The sequence below is a fragment of the Lipotes vexillifer genome, unplaced genomic scaffold (genome assembly GCF_000442215.2).
Source record: "Lipotes vexillifer unplaced genomic scaffold, Lipotes_vexillifer_v1.1 scaffold566, whole genome shotgun sequence".
Lineage (NCBI taxonomy): Eukaryota > Metazoa > Chordata > Mammalia > Artiodactyla > Lipotidae > Lipotes > Lipotes vexillifer.
The window spans coordinates 1,453,808-1,476,032 of NW_006799689.1; the positions used below are offsets into that span (position 1 = coordinate 1,453,808).

At 35.2% G+C, this 22,225-nt stretch overlaps 2 protein-coding genes across 2 annotated transcripts in view; one reads left to right on the forward strand and one right to left on the reverse strand.

Annotated features, from left to right (window-relative positions):
- The window catches only part of SPATA17 (spermatogenesis associated 17), a 193,683-nt gene extending 182,958 nt beyond the window's left edge, over positions 1-10,725 (reverse strand). The window contains exon 1 of the mRNA XM_007471860.1: positions 10,605-10,725. Within this exon, the coding sequence (XP_007471922.1) occupies positions 10,605-10,672 (68 nt within the window). The 5' untranslated portion in view covers positions 10,673-10,725. The remainder of the gene's footprint in view (positions 1-10,604) is intronic.
- A 254-nt stretch (positions 10,726-10,979) lies between these two features.
- The window catches only part of GPATCH2 (G-patch domain containing 2), a 169,753-nt gene continuing 158,507 nt past the window's right edge, over positions 10,980-22,225 (forward strand). Inside the window, exons 1-2 of the mRNA XM_007471861.1 lie at positions 10,980-11,146; positions 20,895-21,614. Of these exons, the coding sequence (XP_007471923.1) occupies positions 11,091-11,146; positions 20,895-21,614 (776 nt within the window). The 5' untranslated portion in view covers positions 10,980-11,090. The remainder of the gene's footprint in view (positions 11,147-20,894; positions 21,615-22,225) is intronic.

The window sequence follows — 22,225 nt, forward strand, 5'->3', positions numbered from 1 at the left end:
GCATCGGCAGGCAGACTCTCAACCACTGCGCCACCAGGGAAGCCCTGCTGTGTTTTTTTAATCTCTGAAAGTTTCATTTGCTTCTTCTTTATATTCCATTTAACTTCTCATTATGCTCATATTTTCCTTTAAGTCTTTAAATTCTGAGTCACTATTTAAAAATCCTTGTCTGCTAATTTTATTATCTTTGTATTTCTGGTCTGTTTCTATTAACTGATTTTTCTCCTCCTTGTTATAGGTCTTAGTTTGCTACATTTTTGTCCTACTAATAATTTAGGAATAGATGCTGGATACTATGAAGGTTATGCTGTTGAGAATTTAGATTTTGTTCAGAAATTACCTCCAGGAATAAAGAGGGGTAATTGTCTGGATAATATAATTTGTTTCCTTTCTTTGAGAGATCCTAATCCTGCACTGTCTGTTGCATCAATGTCTAGAAATAAGTTTTCATATATTTTGTTCAGTCTTCTAATTTTTCATGGTGGGAGGGCAAGTTTTGTACCAGTTACATCTTCATCGACACTTATTTTATATATTTAATTTTACTTTTTCAAAACAAAATTTGGGGGAATTCCCTGGCAGTCCAGTGGTTAAGACTCAGTGCTTTCACTGTTGAGGGCCTGGGTTCAATCCCTGGTCGGGGAACTAAGATCCCACAAGCTGTGTGGTGCAGCCAAAAGAATTAAAATTTAAATTAAAAAAAAATCAAAACAAATTTTTTGTCTTAGAACAAATTTTTACCTATTTATTTACTGTTTATTTCACAAATAATACATGAACATCCAAAGCTTAATCTAAAATTTTAAACCATGTAGAAAAATACAGAAAAAAATTGATTCCATTTCAAACTACCTTATCCTCCAATTTTCACAATCTAATTATTAAGATCCATATTTTTGTGTCTCTATGTATTTATACATAAAAATTTCATGCTAAATGTATTACATGCTTTCTATGACCTCTTTTTTTTACTTTGTCTCAGAGATTTTTATGTTATTATGCATAAAATTTTTTACTCTTTTAAACTGCTACTTAATATTCCATCATGTGAATATGCCTTTATTTATTTTGCCAGATTAGTTACAAATACATACAAGTCTCTTCTGTGTTTTTCCTATTAGAAATAATGCTTTAATGAATGCCTTTATACATAACCCTGTATATAAAATACTCTGTGCACAAAGTGTGCACATATTTCTATGGGGTAAGTAGATACAGTCATATGCATTTTGATGCTTTTGTAAATTATATTATTTTTGTAGTTTCAAATTATAATTGCCCACTGCTATCATATTAAAAAAAATCGATTTTTGTGTATTGTGTATTGTATCCTGCAATCTTGCTAAATTCACTTTTTATTTCTAAATCATTTTGTTTGTAGGTGGTTTAGAGTTTTACATGCATAAAATTGTGTTTTCAGTGAATAAAGACAATTTTATGGAAGTTCCTCAGAAAACTAAACATAGAATTACCATATGCTCCAGCAATCCCACTTCTGGGAATATACCCGGACAAAACTATAATTCAAAAAGATACATGCACCCCTATGTTCATAGCTGTACTGTTCACAATAGCCAAAAAATGGAAACAACCTAAATGTTCATCAACAGATGAATGGATAAAGAAGATGTGGTACATATATACAATGGAATACTACTTAGCCATAAAAAAGAATGAAATAATGCCATTTGCAGCAACATGGATGGACCTAGAGATTATCATACTAGGTGAAGTAAGTCAGAAAGAGAAAGACAAATACCATATAATATCACTTATATGTGGAATCTAAAATATGACACAAATGAACATAACTACAAAACAGAAACAGACTCACAGACATAGAGAACAGACTTATGGTTACCAAGGGGGAGGGGGAGGGGGAGGGATGGACTGGGAGTTTGGGATTGGTAGATGGAAACTATTACATTTAGAAGGGATAAACAACAAGGTCCTAATGTACAGCACAGGGAACTAAATTCAATATCCTGTGATAAAACAAAATAGAAAAGAATATTTAAAAAAGAATATCTATATGTGTGTAACTGAGTCACTTTGCTGTACAGCAGATTGGCACTACATTGTAAACCAACTCCACTTCAATAAAAAAAAGACAATTGTAGTTCTTCCTATGCAATTTTAACCCCTTTTATTTATTTATCATGCAAAATTTAAAATTACTAAGGAAAGTGTGGATAGTTCAATAAATGGTGTTGAGACAACTGTATGCCTATAGAAAAAAATTATTATCTCACACAATACATGCATAGAAATATAACTGCATAAAGAGTGAAGGAAAAATGTAATAAAACTTTTAAATATTATCAGTAAATACAGATAATTTTCTTATAATCATGAGCTGGAAAAGACTCTTCAAAAATAGGCTAAAATTCCCCAAAGCCAGAGAAATAGATTGACTAATTTGACTACATAGAAAACTGAAAGATAGTATGGTAGACATTACCATAAACCTAAAATATATGTATTGGCTTTGGGAGTAGGTGATGGGGGAGCCAGTGGAGGAGTTCTTAAGGCCACTAAAGAGACAATTTAGGCTAGAAGAGTGGAGAGGTAACAGATTAGAAGCTAGATAAAGAAGTACCTGCATTATGTATTGGTGACACAATTAGCAGGACTGTTGCCTGTAACTGCTTGTTGATTGAATGTACTGACTTTTTGAACCTGCACGAAGATGTCTAGGAAGAATACTGAAAGTGCCAATTGGATTCTTTTAACTGCGTAGAATAAGGGGTATCTCATAAATCTCAGCATCACAATGCTTATCTAAAGTTAACCATAAATACTACATACAAGTATAATTGCTCATCATTGTTTCTGTTACTTCTTTTGTTCTTCCCCTATCCTCAAATAATTGTTATGATTTAATTTTAATTTGATTACACAGAGTACTTTCTAGAGAACATTTCCTCAGGTTGGGTACATGGATGATGTAACTCTGAGTCTTTACATGTCTAAAGATATCTCATCAAAAGAATGAATAAGATCTTTGCTAGGTTTAGGATTTTTAGCTGTTACCTTGAATAATCGATAATTATTGTCCTTTTCTAGGTCTCTGTGTTGCATATGAGCCATCCAATGCTGGACTCTTTCCTTAGCAAATCACGTTTCTCTTTTCTATCTATATTAGAAGCTTGTAAAATTTTTTCTGTATCCTTGGATAGATAATATCCAAGAAGTATGTCTTCCAAAAGAAAATCCTGTCTAGGACTCAGACAGTCCTTTCAATTCAAAGCCATACTCATTCTTCAGTTTAGGAACATTTTCTTCTAGTATTACTTTATTATTAATCTATCTCCTTCCCATTCCTACTCCATATTCTGCAGTGACTATTATTGATATACTAAGTCCCATAGATATGTCTACCACATTGCTTTCCTGAAACATTTATATTTCAGTTATGACTATCCTATTTTTTAATTGATTTCTTACATTTTTAAGCTGAAAAGAATTTTAATTGGTTCCAGTAATTTTTTTCTCTCTCATTTTATTTCTGTAAAAGTTCTCATTATATTTTTACTAAAGTTTACATCTGTGTCCTCCATTAGTTCTAACTCCACAGTAGCCACCTATTCTGGCTTCTTAGCTTAATCTCCTTCCTGCGAACTAAAGTTCCCTTGTATGGCTTATGAATTTTCTCTGCCTATTTATGTTGATAGATATTCAATTGCTTGATATCTAGGCAGGACTGCCTGCTCAGGTCACTAGGGCAGTAGCATACTGACAGGCAGTAAAAGTTACTGTAAAAACGTCTTCTGTTCAGTGAGCCAGCAGTGAACATGTTGGGGAACTGAGATCTCTCTTTCGGTGCCTGAGGCATAGGTATTCGTTAGACCAGTTCCAGGTCAGGAAGATTCCACAGCGTCCATGGTCAAAGAAAAGAAGCCATTCATTCTCAGAAGTGATTCTTCCAGCTTTTGGTAGCCGATTTTGGAGACATACCAGAGGTCCTACTAGTATCTGCATCATCTGTGGACTCTACCAGATGCAGACTTCTTTCTAAGCAGTGGGGTTCTTGGTCCTTATAGCTGTGTTTCCCTTATTTTGAAAACTGAGTTGTCCAAACACAGATGTGCAAGGGAGAAAAGAATAAGAGCTGTTGGCTTAGACTCCCATCTCTCCTTCTTCCTACTAAATTTTTGTTTTCTAGAAATTCTTCAAAATTACTGGTCTACTAATTGCATGCTCTTTTGTTCTTAAAATTTTGTAGATTTAGTCTTTAAAATTTTTTTTACACTTAACTGTATTTTGAATGGAATCAAAGGAGAAGTATACATAAATGCTTAGTATGTCTTCTGATCTAATTCCTCATCTAGTTATTGCTGGTACCAAGAGTTACCGATTTTTCTAAATTTACCTTGTAATCAGACACTTTATCAAATTCACTTTATTTCTAAGAGTTTTTAAGTAGATTATCTTGCATTTTCTCAGCTTTATAATTTCATGATCTGTAACCAACATTTACTTCTTCCCTTCTAATATTTACTAATAAATATTTCTTTTTTTCCTTTTATTACAGTATTGGCTACAATTTCCAGAAAAAGATTCCAAATAGTAGAATTAATGTGTATTTTTCTCTTGTTTTTGAATTAAATGGAACTATTGATATTGTATTTCATCAATACACATGATGTTGGCTATTGGTTTTAGAAACATATTCTTTATTATAAGCACATTTCCCTTTATTTCTCATTTATAAAGATTTTTTTAACTTGAGAATTTTATCTGAATGATGGTTACACGGGTATACACATATGTAAAAATTATTAAGCTGTACACTTATAGTTTATGTACTTCATTAAATGTACATAATATATCAAAAAATTTTAAACTTTTATAAAGAAAAATACTCATAAATAAATAAATTTATCAACTGCCTTTCTTACATCCAATGAGTTGATCATATGCATTTTATTCTTTGCCCTCCTGTTGTGATTTCAATATTATGATTTTACTGGGTGCTAACTAATGTGACAAAAAATCATTTAATTTTCTTAGTTGACATCTCAATAGGCATTATTGCCTCGCTTACAGATGAGAAAGCTGATATTTAAAGTGTTTAAGTAAGGTAAGAGTATAAATTTAAGAGCTTAAGTTTAAGCCTAAAGTAACACAGAATTAGGATTTCAACTGTTCCTGCACTCTGGCATAAATCATCCTTGTATGCTTAGCAGAAGCCTTGCTAAATTTTACTGGTCAGAATTGAGTCCCACTGAACAGAAAAATCAACAACTAATTAGAATCAGAGGAAGAGACTCGTGTCTATCCGACTGAGTGCTATTTATAATCTTTAGGCTACTAGGACCAAGATGATTGTCCAAAGTCAAGGACATCAAACCAACGAATTAAACTAAGAATACAGTCAGGAACCTTTGACTATGTTGGAGTTAGAAACAAATTGATTATGTTTATGGGAATAATGGATTCCAGAATCAGGCCAACTTAAGGAACATTATACTTTAGGTTGACACAAGGTAATGAAGTCCAGGTAAATCGCTGGTCTTGTACTGGAGAGTACTTGCCATACCAGGTGTTTCCCTTTCTTCAACTTGACCTTAGAAAGGCAGGTTAGACCTTATGTATTTGATGTACCTAATTCCATGCAGGGACTTGATTTAAAGTCCCCATACTCCAAGCATAAGGTTTGGACTGAGATGAATCAAACTTCATTAGATCTTTGATCTTTTTGAACAAGTAACTTACACTTTTAAGATCTCATTTTCCTCCGTTGTAAAGTAGGAACAATAAAAATCACTTCATATGATTACTGTGAAAGTCAAAATAAAATAATATTGGTGAAAGGACTTAACAGAGTTCTCAGCACATACCAGATATTCAATTGCATTTATTTCTCTTTCTACTCCCTTCTCTCTATCCTCACACACTCCCCATGCCCCGTTTCAGAGGGTAAGGGATCTGGAAATTTGAGTTAGCCACTTGGTCTCTACAGTGTCTCTGTAGAACTTCTAGCCCTCTTCCTGAGCAACTGCTTTCTCAATATTCCCCTACACATACCCTTCAGCTAAGTTAATTAGAAGAGATTTTGACATATATTAGGTTAATTTCTGCTTATATACCTTTAGAAAACTATATATAGTTTAAAATGATTTCAAATCTTATTTATTTTTCTCATAAAGCCAAATTTGACTTAAATTTTCTTAACAAGCAAAACAGGCCACAAAGAGTTAAACTAATAAATGATGGAATTGGAGGAGTTAAGCAGAAAAAAGGAAACAAAATCAAAATGCTCTACCAATTTTAAAATAAGTTCAGAGTTTTCTTCATTATTTATTTTTAAAGACAGAAGTCAGATCAAGTCACTCCTCTATTGAAAATCCCCTATGACTTCCTATCTTAATCAGAGTAGAATCCAATATCTTTACTATGGCTTAAAAGCTCCAAATGATCTGGCTTCCAACCCTGTCCTGCAACATTCATGCAGGCTTCTGACAACAGGGCCATAGCACTTGATGTTACAGCTCCTGAAGGCTCATCCCTGAGATCCCTATCTAGTAGGCCTACTCATCCACTTGTATTAGGACTCTGTTCAAATATTACCTGATCAGAGGGGCATCCTCAGACCACTCTATTTAAAACAGGATGTTTGTTCATGCTTTGCTCACCCTACCTTGCTTTATTCTTTTTGGTTACAATCACCTCAAGACAAAATATTATATGTAAGTTTATTTATGTTCTGTCTCCCTCATGACTCTTTTGTTCACTGCTGTATCCTCAATACCTAGAACAGTCCTTAGCACATAATAGGTGCTCCATTCATATTTAATTAATCAGTGAATATTTCATTCATAAATATAGTATTGAGAATCTAAGTAGAGTGCATTATGTTCTCATAAGAAATGTTAGAAATAAGTTCTCTTCTGAATAATATTAAAATCTAAAAAAATAAAAATAAAACACAGCTTCTACATGAGAAGTCATGACAGAGAGGGACAAGAATTAAAAAGTAGCTTAACATAGGGTGAACCTGTAAAATGCCTATATATCAATATGTATATGTAGAAATGAATCACTTTGCTGTACACCTGAAACTACACAACATTGTAAATCAACTATACTCCAATGTAAAATAAAACATTAAATTAAAAAAAAAAGAAACGAACTTAACCCATCACAAATTTCCTGGGTTCTAATTATTTTTAAAACCCAAATGTGCTGTTTGTGAAGAGAAATATACAAAAACGATATGATTAACTCAGATCAGACTTCATGAGAAGTCATGACAGAGAGGGACAAGAATTAAAAAGTAGCTTAACATAGGGTGAACCTGTAAAATGCCTATATATCAATATGTATATGTAGAAATGAATCACTTTGCTGTACACCTGAAACTACACAACATTGTAAATCAACTATACTCCAATGTAAAATAAAACATTAAATTAAAAAAAAAAGAAACGAACTTAACCCATCACAAATTTCCTGGGTTCTAATTATTTAAAACCCTAAAATGTGCTGTTTGTGAAGAGAAATATACAAAAACGATATGATTAACTCAGATCAGACAAAAGAGGATCAATATTAACATTACAAGTTGTATGTTACTGCATTAAATCTGTTTAAAGAAATAATAAAAATAATTTTTAAAAACTGCAAGTAGTATTCAAAGGTGAAACATTTTGCACATTCAAAAAAGACCAATATATAGCCAATAATGAAGAGACACACACCAGTACACATATATAAGCTAAACAACATGACATAAAAGGATACCACACAGTGGAAACTCAGTGGAATTAAGTGGAAGAGGGACATTTTGAACTCATTCCTATTAGCATTTGACAGATCAACTAGATGAAATTTAAATAAGGATATGGGGAAAATGCACAATATGATTAATGAACATATACCAAATACTTCTTTCCACAAATAGGATAGTATAAATGACCAATAAGTCACAAAGAAATCTCAGTAATTCAGAAGAATAGAAATGAAACTAGGAAGTAATAGTGAAAGTTTAAAAAAAAAAAGGCCAATGCTTAGTCAAATAACAACTGTGCATTATCTTTGTGCCACCCTGTGACATCCTGGACACAATATTCAGTCTCTTTGATGAGCAGACCACCAAACATGAGTGCCCACCAAACATTTCTTGTGGGAGCAACTTCCCAAAGGGCTTGGACAGGTTTGATAATGCACAACTCTACCTATGCCCCTAGCTTTCTTATCACATCAGCTACCACCATATTTGCTTTTCACTTCTTGGAATTCCAAATCTTTCCCCTATGTTAGGCAGAGAAGCTTCTCTCTTCCTGGGTGGACACCCAGGCCCTGGAGGATTCAGGTGCTAATCTAAGCACTTAGTCATAGTATATTTTTCCCAGCAAAGTCATGTTTCAACTTCAGAGGCAATCTGGTGCCAGCTGTTAGGTAGAAACATTTTTGCCACTGTCTTGTTACCAACATAGAAGACATTAAAACAAACCAAGAAGAATTAAAATTGTTTCTTCCAACTCTGGTGCCTACATGCTAATGGAGTTAAAACAGTATGCTCATGCCATTTGGATTTCTAGATCTGGGTGCTTCCTGTCAGTTAATTCATCAAAACCAGTGTAGTGGGAAGAAAATCTTGTCTAGTATGGTAGTGAAGAGCATAAGCCTTAGAGTTGGGTTTTTTGGTTTTGAGACTTAGTAGCTGTATGACCTCATATAAATTATCAATCCATCTGAACCTTATTTTCTTTGCCTCATGTAAAGAAGGAATAAATATATAACTTGTACGGATGTTTACAAATTAAACGATAGGCCCATACACCATTTTTTTTTTCTTACAAAGTCTCCCTTTTTATGCAAAATGGGGCCTGACAGGAACTCTTGTGAGAAATGCAGATTTGCTGGCCATAAATGAGACCCACTGAATCAGAATCTGCATTCTACCAAGACCCTCAGGTGATTCTGATGTACACTGAAGTTTGCAAAAGAACTAATCTAGTCAATAACAGATGAGAAATGACAACAATTTCTTAAGGAACTTGCCCGTTTATTTTTTCATATACTAACATTTTATATGGTTTTTGCTCCTATGCTAATCAATACCCTTTTTTTTAAAACTAGGCAAACTTGGAAGTTCTGATTCCTTAATGATCTTTAGAGATTTTCCTTCATATTGAAAATAATAATAATGAATGAAATGGAAGGAATGCCAGCCTATTCTCATCATGGCTTTTGTATGGCCCTAGTTTTTTCTCCAGACCACCTCCAGCTTTGGGAAAATGTGCCCATTGTCAAAAGTCAGGAGATGGAGACAAAGATTAACACTGAAATCTTTAGAAAAAAATTATGTCTGTTTGCAGTTGCATGACACTTCACCAAGCTTTTCTAGAACACGGTTCTCAAGCTCTAAAAATATAGATTCACTTGTAAAGTTGTGAAAACCAAATGAACATTGCATGGAAAAGTTCCTAATGCAATGCCCAGCACATAATCAGTGCTCAAGAAATGTTAGTCATTTCCCTTCCTGTTTATGCTTTCTCTGTTGTAATTATCTTTTAAATGCCTATATTCCATATTAGGCTGTGAACATCAGAGGGATGGAATTTATTTCTTTTAGATATCTAAATCATAAATACAGGACCTTCCACATAATTTATCTATAATTATAGATAATACATAATTTCTGTCTTTAGCTATTTTTCATACATTTATGTAAACCAGGGCCAATTGAAAGATTCATTTATGGAATTATTAGACAAGTAATTATTGTGCAGCTAAGAGGGATGATACTTATATATCTCATATATTATCTCACAACAGAATGTAAAATTAAATTGTGATCAAGTGCTGTAAAAGGTACACGGTGCTCTAAGAATGTAGTAGGTGAGAAAACTTAGAATAAGAACAGCTCAGCAAGATTCTGTCTTCTTGGCATGTTTTCCATTGGTCTAGCAGGTCACTATCTTCTACTATGGTCTGATTTACTTTTTTGGGATTTTTTCTTAAGTTGGAAAATCTCCTGAGGCACTGCTTCCAGAAGGCCAGTGTTCAAGTGAACCACTAGTGAGAAGATTAGGTGTAGAGAGATGGATAAGGCCGCTAGTGTCTTCCTTAGCCCTCTTCTATTAATTAACATATTGGTACTGATTATCCTGTCAGAATAGTTTAGATACTGTCACTTCGGGAAGACAACTGAGTCACAGAACAGTTGAGTTCAATGATATCTGTGACATAATGGAGGTTCAAATCCCCAGGTAGATGGGGGATACTCTGAGCTCACCCAGCTAAGGAGCCTGAGCGACCCCAGTCAGGCCATTAATCCTTCCACAAGGAGGACACAGGTTTCATCACATTGCTGAGTGATTATGTCAAAGGAAAACACTTCATTTTACAATTTTAATTATACTGGAATTTATAAAATCAACTCCAGCTGATAACCATGGCTCCCTGTATCTATAATCCCCCTGTATGCTAACACTACTTTTAAATTTGCGATTCTGTTTGCAGCCCACAAATGACGAAGAGAAGAGGGTGATACTCAGCGAGTTAGGGAATTTGCTCATAGGAAGCTCCTGTTGAGGAATAACGGGCTGGGGATGAAGCCAGGCCTTTTCGCGCTCCCCCAGTTGATGCCCTACCTGTTCCTGTAGTAGTACTGATGTGCTACAGTCGTCGACCGAGCTTGCAACCGGGCTAACGTGGCCATAGCCTCAGCGCGCCAGCCGCACCACTGGAGTTACTCTCGGTCTCCTAGGCAACCGGGCTAAACCATTCCGCTGGTCCCGGGGGTTCAACTTTTCGTTGACTTTACATTTTCTCCCTCACACTGTTTCAGTTTCCGGAAGACTAGAAAGAAAAATTAAGAAATTTTTCTTATGAAAAATTTCAAATTATTGGCTTCTATATCTTCTGCGAGCAAAAGGAAGAGACTCTCGGAGAAGGAAGCTGGGGTGGGGGCGGGGAGGAGAACTAATGGTTGCTCCCGGCATCCGGTTTCCGCCTCCAGTCGGCTTCCGGAAGCTCAGCTCAAAATGCTGAACTGCTCCTGGGAAGCCGCTGGTGCTGTGGCAGTTGGAGTCTGTTCTCGGGCCTGAGCCTCGAGGCCAGGCTCCTGGGTGTCGTTAATGTTCGGGGCCGCCGGGCGCCAACCGATCGGAGCTCCAGCCACCGGGAACAGCTGGTGAGGCTGGCGGCCCAGGGGATGGGAGATCTGGAAAGGGTGTGATGGCCGGAGGCCGCTGGACCTGGAATGGAAGGGGGAGGGAGTTGTGATGGATGATCTGAAGACCTTTAGGCCTTGCTCTCACTCGTGCCTGGGATGGACGTAATTTGAGAAAGGCGTTGAGGTGTGTGCTAAAGATTTGCGAAGGAATACAGTTAATGCTTGTCTACCACGCCACGATAATTTAGGCGTGAACCTTTCTGTACTCGAGGAGCAATTCATTTCCTCATTGATTGTTGACAAGACAAGGGTACAGAAGAATGTATCGTAATATAGGCCTTATTTCCTCATTTGCCTTTTTAAATTTACTAGATTATCCCCGGTGTTTTGGAAGATAAAATCCCAGAAATCTAGACTCCTGGAAGTTCAGTAGTGTAGGAGACTTCGCCCTCCTACCCCGGGTTTTTGGAGTAGAAGTAAACTACCAGTTTCTGCCCCTTGAACGTTCCATTCTAGTTCAAATAAGATGTGCATGGGGTGTCCCTTGAAAACATGTAAATGTCAGGATTAAATTGGGAGTTCGACCACAGTATCATAGCACCAACGCCACTTTAGAATAATAAACTGCTTTGACTTGTCAGAGTGCTTTCACAAATACACACACTTTACCTTTATGACAGCCCTATGCTAGGAGATTATCAGAGGCACAGAATAGGTAAGTGACTTGTCCAGTGTTGCCATGCAAACTTTAGTCCTAGAGCTAGAAGCTGGGTTTTGGATTTCTAGTTGAAAGCTCTGTAATTCCGGTCTTGTTTTTCTCCCAAACCCTTTTCCTCCAAGTCTACCTAAGACTAACAGTGAAAGAAGCAAAATTTCCACTGACTGGTCTCAAACATAAAGTGTTGAACAACAGGTGAAATGCAGCTGTAATATGTCTGTCCATTCCTAGATCGGCAGCAAATGAGAATATGGGGGATTCTAGTAGCCTGTGATCTGAAGAATTTCTTTTGCATCACCTATCACTGAAAAGTTAAAAGAATATCTTGCCTAAAATGTTTTGAATGAGATCATATCATTCTGTAGTTCATTTTATAATGAATATAGACTTGTTTATGCTCCTTTTTAAAAAATCGTCTTAGTTGAAATATAGTTGATGTACAATATTGTATTAGTTTCAGGTGTCCAGCATTGTGATTCAGTATTTTTACAGATTATACTCCATTGAAAGTTATTACAAGATAATGCAGAGGGGCAAATTAGGGGCATGGGCTGAAGACATACAAACAACTATGTATAAAATAGATTAGCAACAAGGATATACTGTATAGCACAGGGAACTATAGCCATTATCTTGGTTATGCTCCTTTTAAATGCTCCCATTATCCTGTGAGAAAAATAGCACTTTTTTTTTAAATGAGCCTTTTTTTTTTAAATGGTGAAGCAATTAGCATAAAATAAAACAAATAGTTCTTAAGTGTTTAGTATTTTTAGTTTTGACAGTTGTATACACTGTGTAACCACAACACAAAACAAGATATGGGACATTTCCATCACCTCAGGGTTCCCTCTCCAGGGTACCTTTCTTAATGTTTCACCATTAAGCATCTCTTTAAGAGGCGGGGGAAGACAAAATGTGCTCTGTAGACTGGTCTGCTCTTGTTATAGTGATACTGATTTGTGCGATAAGTGACTATTTAATTTAAAAGTATGACTCTTTCAACTCCTTTCTCACCCTTCCACCTTCCACCCAATTCATGGTTAGGTACCTCTTTATAATATAGAGAAAGCCTCTTTTAGTTCTCTATTTTACTTGACATGGAATTCATCCTTTCTTATATAGCACCAGAGTACAATATAGTGCCTGGCATGTTATCAGGGTTTTTGAATGGAATTCTTAAATCATGCCTGATTTGACAGAATGAGTGTGTTCCAGAAATTTGGATCCCTTTTTTCTAGTTCATCTGTGTAACCATCACTTTATTCACAATTTCATAATGGAATTGTCTTTTTCATTCATTGATCATACATTTGCTGTACTATGCCTGTGTGTTTTATGCCAGTGACAAAATATCAGTGCCACTAGGGATGCTACTACTAAGCAGTTATTTGGTGCCGGGTTTTAAGTACATGTATCATCTCTTGTAAGTTTTTTGAGGTAGGTGCTATTATTTTTTGCATTTTAGAGGTGGTAAGACAGGAGCAAATGTAGTTTAAATATACACCCAAGTATCATATTTGCAGTATGATTCCAGTATATCTAAAAATAAAAAAATTCTTAACTCTCCTAGCATACTGCCTATGTGTCCGAATGAGATGCCATATCACAAGGAGTATATAAACTGGAAAGTATATGCCCAGATTCGTTAACCAGGCTAGGATTCCTGATGTATCTAACTCCCATCTTGAGTTCAACTTTTTCTCCAATGTCCGGGCTGGTTTTTCAATTTTCAGGCACCACATGGGTAAATGTAGATGATTCCTCTCTTTCTTAATAGTTTGTTAAAAGGTAGAACTGATATATTATTTTATAATTTAAAAGCCTAAGGAAGAAAAGTTTTATACAATTAAATAATAAAAGTTCTATGTTTTTTGCGTGTCAGGAAATATATGTTTTTTGTGCAAGTTATTATAAGTAGTTCATATTATATTTTTATAAAATCTTTATAGCTGGGAATGTCTATCTTCTCTTCCTGCCACCTCATTCACATACAGTTTTGAAAGTAGGGTCCAAAGAATATCAATTTTGATACTTAAAATGTTAACCTGCCTTTTAAAATTTGATTCATTTAATGGACAAATCACATTTAGAATTTTGACACACTTTATTACTTTTTACTTTATTAGTGATTTATATTTTAAAGTCAGTTTCTGAGGTTTTTTTTTTTTCCGAAAGATTTTGAAGGTTGAACTGAACAGATTTTTTAAAGTAGTTCTTGATAATGAAACTATTGAATTATTATTGATCTACTGAGCTATAGTATCTATTTATTTCACTTTATGTGGCTTTGCTTTAAAAGAAAGCCCATTACAAATAAACTATTGATTCTGGACCTTTTCTTCTATCATTTCATTTCTGTTTGCTATTTTGATTTTCTTTAGGTCTGGAAAACTGCATAGTGAAAATGTGCTTTTTAAATAACTGCTTTTTTCTTTTCTTTGCCTTTTGTCTTGAACTCAGTTTCATACTGTCAGGTTTGTCTGAGTCAGGTTTCTGTAATTTGAAATCTGGATTGTTCAAATTTTCAGTCGAGTCATATATTTCCTTTGTTGTTTGTTCATTCATTGTCATTGATTGGTTTGTTCATCCAGCAGACTTTTTTAAAACATCTGTTATGTGTCAAGCATTATGCTAGGTACTTGTAATTAATATTCAGTTGTCTTCATTCTCATTCCTATTCTAGGAATTCAGAATATATTCAAAAATATTGAGTAGTCATCATGTATGAGCAATGCATGAGACTCATTTCCTAAATATTAGAAGTTTGCCTAGATGCACTTTAATATTTGCTTGTTAACAAGAATTGTTATGAATTAGTTTTTAGGCTTTACATTGTTTGTTTCAGACTTTGACTTTATTTCCTTAGGCAGCTTTTTATTCAATAGTTTACTTTTTGAAAGTGTTTATAGTATAAGGAAAGAAGTTTGAATGACTCTTGAAGTCATTAAATGAAAAAAAAATCAAAAGAATGATCTTCAAATTTAAATAACGAATGAGCTGCCTTATTAGATCACTATTTGGAAAATAGAATTAGAAAATCACTGTTTGGAAAGTAGAATTAGATTTTTTGGGGGGAAAGCCACGTATGAACTGCTTTTTGTCACGTTGCTAGGGTAAGGAGGAAAGAAAGCTTTCTGGGGGTTCCCGTGGTGACACAAGTGACAAAGTAGTGGCTGCCAGCAACACCTCCAGTTGAGTACAAGTCAGTAGAACTTTTGCTCCCATCATGGGAAATGAGTTTTTGTTTGGTGGCGAACCTTGTGGCTCTTAACTTGGAAGGATGATATCCTTTCATCTGTTTTTTTCTTATATCTATATATTAATTATTAGGATAGGAGTAGGTCAAATACACAGCATTAATTTTTTTTTTAACCTGAGATTTTTGGGTTTGTTTTCTCTTTAATTGATAAAAGTCTTTAAGGAAGTGCTTAAATTTCTTGAAATTCTATGCAAGATTTTTACAAATGTCTGTTAACTCCTCTCTCACCGTCATTCAGAGAGGTTCAAGAACTCAGAAAAGTTGATGGTCTTAGCTTTTATTATGACATACTCAGGATTCATAGTATACTTCGTACCTTAAAAGAAGAATGATTTGATATTTCAATAACAGTTTCCTCTTATTTGTGTGTAGAGGTTGTTGAAAGATGAAATAACTGCTCTCACACATAAGTACCCATTCTTATCCTCACAGAATCCCTACAAGATAGTCATACACATTTTTATGCTGAAGAAACAGAATCAAAAGATAATTTGTCCAAGGTCCTCTGGCTGATGACTGTAGTATAATTTAGCTTCCAAATTCTTGCTTTGACTCTTAAAGCTCATGTTCTCTACAGTTTCCTCCCAGCCTTTTTTTCCCCCTAGTGAATTCTATTCCATATTTATTGCCTAGTATCAATGTAAAGTTATAATTAATCATTTGCATGTTTCAGAATAAGATAGATTCCCCCACCCCCCATGCTACATTTTTAAAAAAGAGAGAAGATTACTTAGAATTAACGGTTTATATAGATATGTCAAGGAATTTCTAAACTAGCCCAAGTGTTACCATTTAATGTTAGAGTTATTCTTAATTTCCTATGATCTGTCCCAAAATACATAAATAGAGAAAATTGAAGATGTAATCTCTTAATAGGTTACTAGACTGAGATAAAGACTTGTTTGAACAAATAATAGTACCATTAAGGAAGGAAATCTGTAAATTCCTATGAGCAGCAGAAATCTTAATCAAACTTTAGAACATTCTTATGAATCATATTTTGTTAAATTAGTCATAAAGTTTAGCCCTTGATGTGGCATCTTTAAGGCTCATCATTTGCCTGTTTAGTCTCCCACGGTCATGGTCTGCACTATTATGTGTTCATTTTAATCTGTTTGGCTATTTGCTATATACTTTTAGGACCAACCAACCTTTCCTATCTTAAGTAAAAGCTAACATGAATATCAAGGCATGCTAATTCCAAAACTATTTTCTTCTTAAGCTTGTGGTAGTAATAGTATATATTCATCAGCATAGTTCTTGACTATGTACTGTTGGTTCAGTGTTTTTGTACTCACTGAATTTTTATTCATACAGAATCTAACACGTAAATGGTTATTCCCTTAAATTTTTGAAGCCAAGTGAACAGTTGTATTTAGCAATAGGTACCTTTTAGCACTCCACTCCTAAAATTACTTAACTTTGTAGAAGATCTAATCTTTTACAGAGATGAAGATGAGAATTTTACCATGTACGAGCTGGTAAAGAGTATTTAATTTTTTTTCCTTAACTAGATAATGTGAAAGCTGTAGTCTGTATACCCTTTAGGTATATCTGGAAGATTTTTGTTTTATAATGAACTTGGTGGGTTTATTCAGTAGACACACACGTCCATCCTCTTGTTATAGTTATTTTATCGGTATCCAGAAAAGGAAATTATTCCCTAATTTTCCCATATATGCTATATTTTTCCCTTCTAGGAATAGTAGTTATTATCAATACAGGCTTCAAAAAAGTAATAATCATTGACAAAATGGTTAGTTGTTGGTTATTGGGGGGAGTTTATTTTCTGGGCTTTCTTGGACTTCAACTCCTGCTATGCCTACCTCTACATTGTGGACTCCCTTTGAGGCCCTTGGTTCTTCGGTCAACTTGTCAGTTCTTTGATGACATAGGAGCAGTAACTTAAGACTAGGGCAGCTTCCTGATTCTTCTTCCTTGAACCAAAAACATTCGAAAAAACCCTTAAGCTCAGTGCAGTGTTTTCTACATTAACTGATCTTCCTCACTGTGGAGCATACATTGTTTAGGAAGCCCTTTTCTGAATTAATTAGAACTTGGTGTTAAAGGAAGACAAGGAGAGAAATTCACTCATTTTACTGGATGTTTAATGTTGCCTGGAGGAGGACAAACAAACAAACAAACTTGACCTTTGGCCAAATATTCTTACCTGAAACTGGCATATCAGTTTCTGGGTTGATCATACATTTTATAGATTGCTCAGCATAATATAATACCACATGAAAAAACAAAATGCTTATCTATTCAAGTCATTTCCTTTTACAAAATCCAACTTTATATAAATAGTGGGACTGTCATTTTATTCTATTCATTTGGACTAGCTTAAGAAAACGATTGGTGAAGTGTTCTCTTAGACATTATACTCAGTGCAAACTATTCCCAAAAGATTTCATTTCCATTGGGTTCCAAATGAAGAGAAATTGTTTTATAAATGTGAATATAAAACTTACAAATTAGCTAAGTGGTAATTCACTGGATTTTACTATAATTCAGTCTTTAAAACTATGGTTGCTTAATAAACATAGGTTTTTGTACAGAAAAGTTACGTATTTCCAGTTTTCGCCTCCAGTAAGAAAGGGCTTATTTAGGAAAATATCTTTAGGATAAAATGTTTCCAGGCAATGGTCTTCAGTAACTGCCAAGTCAAAGGAAATAAATGGGCTATTGATCATGTGATGGTCTCTTATAATGACTATTTCTGTGAAGCTTGTTGACGCCAGTTTTACCTGAGAGGTGTAAGTGAAGCAGCTTGACTAGCTGTTAATAGTACTGGCTCATTTACAGGAGTTTTGGTTGAGATTGACTTGCAGGACTCTGGTGAGTTGAAACTAAAGGGGAAAAAGTGATTTGAACTCTGAATGTCACTTAAATGTATTTTTTCTGTGTTTTTATAGGGGTTTTTTTGAAAAGCTTTTTAAAGTAGTTTTTTCATTGATTCATATTTGAATCACATCATGGAATAAATTAGATTCTTCTAGTTAAAATATTTTTTATTTTCTCTTAAGAAAATCCGTATAAAATCAGATAAGGCTGGCACAATTTTCATAATGTTATAAAGAAATTTTGCTTCCATTTTTAGTAATAGTATTGGTTATATTTGGTTAAACTGCATTAGTCACAGCAGTATAATGAATTAATTTAAATGAAATTAATGAATAGTATCAAATTTCAGTAGATTAAATCTGATGTGCTCAGCTTTTTCTAATGTTAGGACCATTACATTTTCTCTTCTGAAGTAAAGCACTAAAGTTTAACTTCCAAAATAACCTGCAATTTTAGTTGGAGATTATATTCATGCATTGAGTTAATTAATTTCATATTACTATTTTGAACCAGTCATTCACCCATTGATAAGAAAACTATTTCTTCAAAAAGTAAATTCCTCCAGAACCAGGTGATACTGAGTCTTCCTTTAGACAAAGGATCTTTATTGTAGTACTTGTTAAACTGGCTTCCAGTGAATTTTTTTAAAGGTACAGTGTTGTTTTCAGAGATAATAATTCTCAGACTACGTTTCCTCCAAAGAAATAGTGTTAAGGAAAAAACCAAAATATTCACTGCAATAAACGGAAAACAAAAAAGGCAATTATTAACATTTAGGTATTGAAATAAGATCCATTTGGCTTATCAATGTAGTTGGAATTGTAGCCCTTGTATTGGCTTAATGCTAATTCCTATGTGATGCATATTTCTCTTCATCAAATTCAGTGTTCTGAAACCCGAGTAACCTTTTAAAGGCAAAACAAATTTTTTAGCGGCCCTCCAGAGTTCATTTAAAAAATATATATTTGAATCACCATGTTTTTGAAAAATGTTTGTCTATATAGACTTTTTGTTTATTCATTCAGAATGTCTAAGGAGATAGATCTGGAAAATACAAACCCACATTAACTGAAAGACAATGTCCTATTACTTAATTGCTCACAGTGTGCATTTTACTGAGGACTACATCACTGGTTCTTTTCAACTCACTTTCACCACCCAGCTGCCCAGTGCCTTATGTTGATTCAGGTCTCCCATCCCTTTTTTCTATTCAGAAGAATACAATGCTTAACTGTGAGTCATCAGCTTTACATAGATGCGTATTAAATCTGTCTCAACAATAAATAGTATCCCCTGCTGCTAAATCAATCATAAATAAAAATGCAAACCAGATACTGGACTTGGTAGCTGTTCTTGGCTGTTCTTGGCTGTAGTTGGGTGAGCATTCAGGCTCTGGAACCAGATTGCCACAGTCTGAATCCTGATTCTACCACTTCCTACATGTGTCACTTTGGGCAAGCCTACCTTAAATCTCTGTTTCTGTGTATTTCTGCTACCACCTTATAGGGTTATTATGTGAAAATGAAATGAGGTAATGCATATGAAACACTTAGAAATGAGCCTGGCACATAATAAATAAGTGTTGGAAGCCCTATGTGTGTTTCGTATTGTGTTAAATCCAGTTGAATCACACGTGTTTGTTTTCAAGTTATCATTAAAATGAAAAGATCAAGTTGAAAGTCATTAAAGGGAACTTGTGAACACCTGAAATTATATACTATAAAGATTGTATGTAGACCAGACTATAAAGATTGTATGGCTGGCCATCACTTGATTTTGTAAATAAAACTTCATTAGAACATAGCCATATCCATTCATTTCTGTATTTCTTACGATTATCTTGGCCTTAGCATGGGAAAAGTTGAGTGGTTGTGACAGACACCTAATGGCCTGTGGAGCCTACAGTATTTTCTACTTGGTCCTTTATAGCAAATTTGCCTACCCCTGCTATAGACTCTAGAAACTATACAGTCCTTTATAATCGAGAATATTTGGATCCTAGGTGCTTCTAGAACTCAGTTTAAGAAGTGATTGTTCATGATCTTCATAAGAACGGTGCATATTTGAATTACCTGTAACGTTTAAAAAATAAAATCATGTGTCTGGGCCCTGTTGGGTTTGGAAAGGACCCATATAATTTACAGAGGTTCCCAAAGAACACTAATGTTTATCCCTGCTGACTAGTGGGCGATTTTCTCACATAGTTCAGGTTTTTGTTTTTTGTTTTTGTAAGGCCTAAGAGACTGCTTCAGGGTAATGGTGAGAAAAATGATAGGCCATTTTACATCAGTGGGGCTCCAGGTTGAATACGAACAGAGCTTCTGCTGCACTGGGTTGCGAGATTAGTGTGGTCTCAATATATGCCTAGCGTTTGGTTAAATTTTCTTTTCACATATGTTACAAACCTTGAACGTAGCTGCCTATCTTTCTGTCTGCCTCGCATGTCATGGCAGTGACTGGGTAGAGCATGTGGTGGGAAAAAGGTTGTATGTTTCCTTGTTTCCTTAGAAATTTGTGTGTGGGGGGGGGGGGGAGGGGGACTGAGAAAGTTCTCTTTACTCTGTACATCTGCTCTGAAAACTGTCTTTAGGAAAAGGATAGGAGTAGACTAAGGTACGGTGATTTAAGCAGAAATAACTTTTCCATAATTAGACGGTAAAAATATAAAATCACTGGGCTCTTTCATTGCTGATATTATGCTTACTCTATCTTGAAGTAATTCCTGTGTTTAATAAAAGCACTTATACAAGAAAAGACTTAAAAATGAGTCAGAATGTTTGGAACTGTAATATCTTAGATAGGAAAATTAAGCAGCTTTTACACAGTTCTTTATAATAACTATTAATTCTAGTCAGATTTGGAATGAATTGTCTGCTGCAATAAACCAGGTTAGTATGGTTGACTCTGACTATTTAAATTTTTCTTCTTTCTCTAAAACAATGTAGGCATTTCAGTCGAACCATGGAAGAGCTGGTTCACGATCTCGCCTCAGCCCTGGAGGAGAGCTCGGAGCAAGCTCGAGGTGGATTCGCCGAAACTGGAGACCATTCTCGAAGTATCTCTTGCCCCCTGAAACGCCAGGCCAGGAAACGCAGAGGGAGAAAACGGAGGTCGCATAATGTTCATCACCCGTGGGAGACCGGTCACTGCTTAAGTGAAGGCTCTGATTCTAGTTTAGAAGAACCAAGCAAGGACTACAGAGAGAATCACAATAATAATAAAAAAGATCACAGTGACTCTGACGACCAAATGTTAGTGGCAAAGCGCAGGCCATCATCGAACTTAAATAATCACGTTCGAGGGAAAAGACCTCTCTGGCATGAGTCTGATTTTGCCGTGGACAGCCTTGGGAACAGGACTCTGCGCCGGAGGAGGAAGGTCAAGCGCATGGCAGTGGACCTCCCGCAGGACAGCGCTAACAAGCGGACGGTGACCCAGCCCCTCGAAGGCTGCAGAGATCAGGACATGGACCATGACAACAGAGCTTACCAATGTCACGAGTTTACCAAGAACAAGGTCAAGAAGAGGAAATTGAAAATAGTTAGACAAGGACCCAAAATCCAAGACGAAGGAGTAGTCTTAGAAAGTGAGGAAACGAGCCAGACCAATAAGGACAAAATGGGATACGAAGAGCAAAAAGTCTCAGACGAACTCATGAGTGAAAGGTGACTTTTCTACTCTCTAAATATAAAAATATGTCTCCACTGTTTGCCGTTGAATGTGTTTCGGATTTTAATTCTATTTTAAAATAATCATAAATTATAATAATGGTAGTGATAACACCGTTTAACCGTGGTTATATTTACTTATAACTTATGATGTTTAGCCCAAAGCAAAATTGCTTGTCTGATCTATGAACAGTCTTTTGATTGTGTTATAATGACTTAATTTTCAGCTACAAAGAGAAAAGGAAATGGATTTTCAATGGGAAAGAATGCCTTTGAATAACGGCGCATTTATAACTGTTAGAATTGCATTTATAATTATTTACTTGTTTAATTATAGAGCTTTAGCCGTCAGTGCTTTTTAGTGTCACGGTTCATCAGTTTATTCTGATTCCTGAGAACCAGAGTTGACACCACTTCACCGTGAGTGGCTAGATATTTTAAGAAGTCTGTAGATTGCTAGGAATTCTGATCACTTATGAATTGTAAAACCCAGTTTATAGTCTAGAAGCTCCTGATCTTGTCATTAGACACATGGGAGAAACAGTAATCCTTTGGCAGTTAGTCTAATCTGTCCATTCTAGAAAAGAGGTATACCACAATGATAGCTG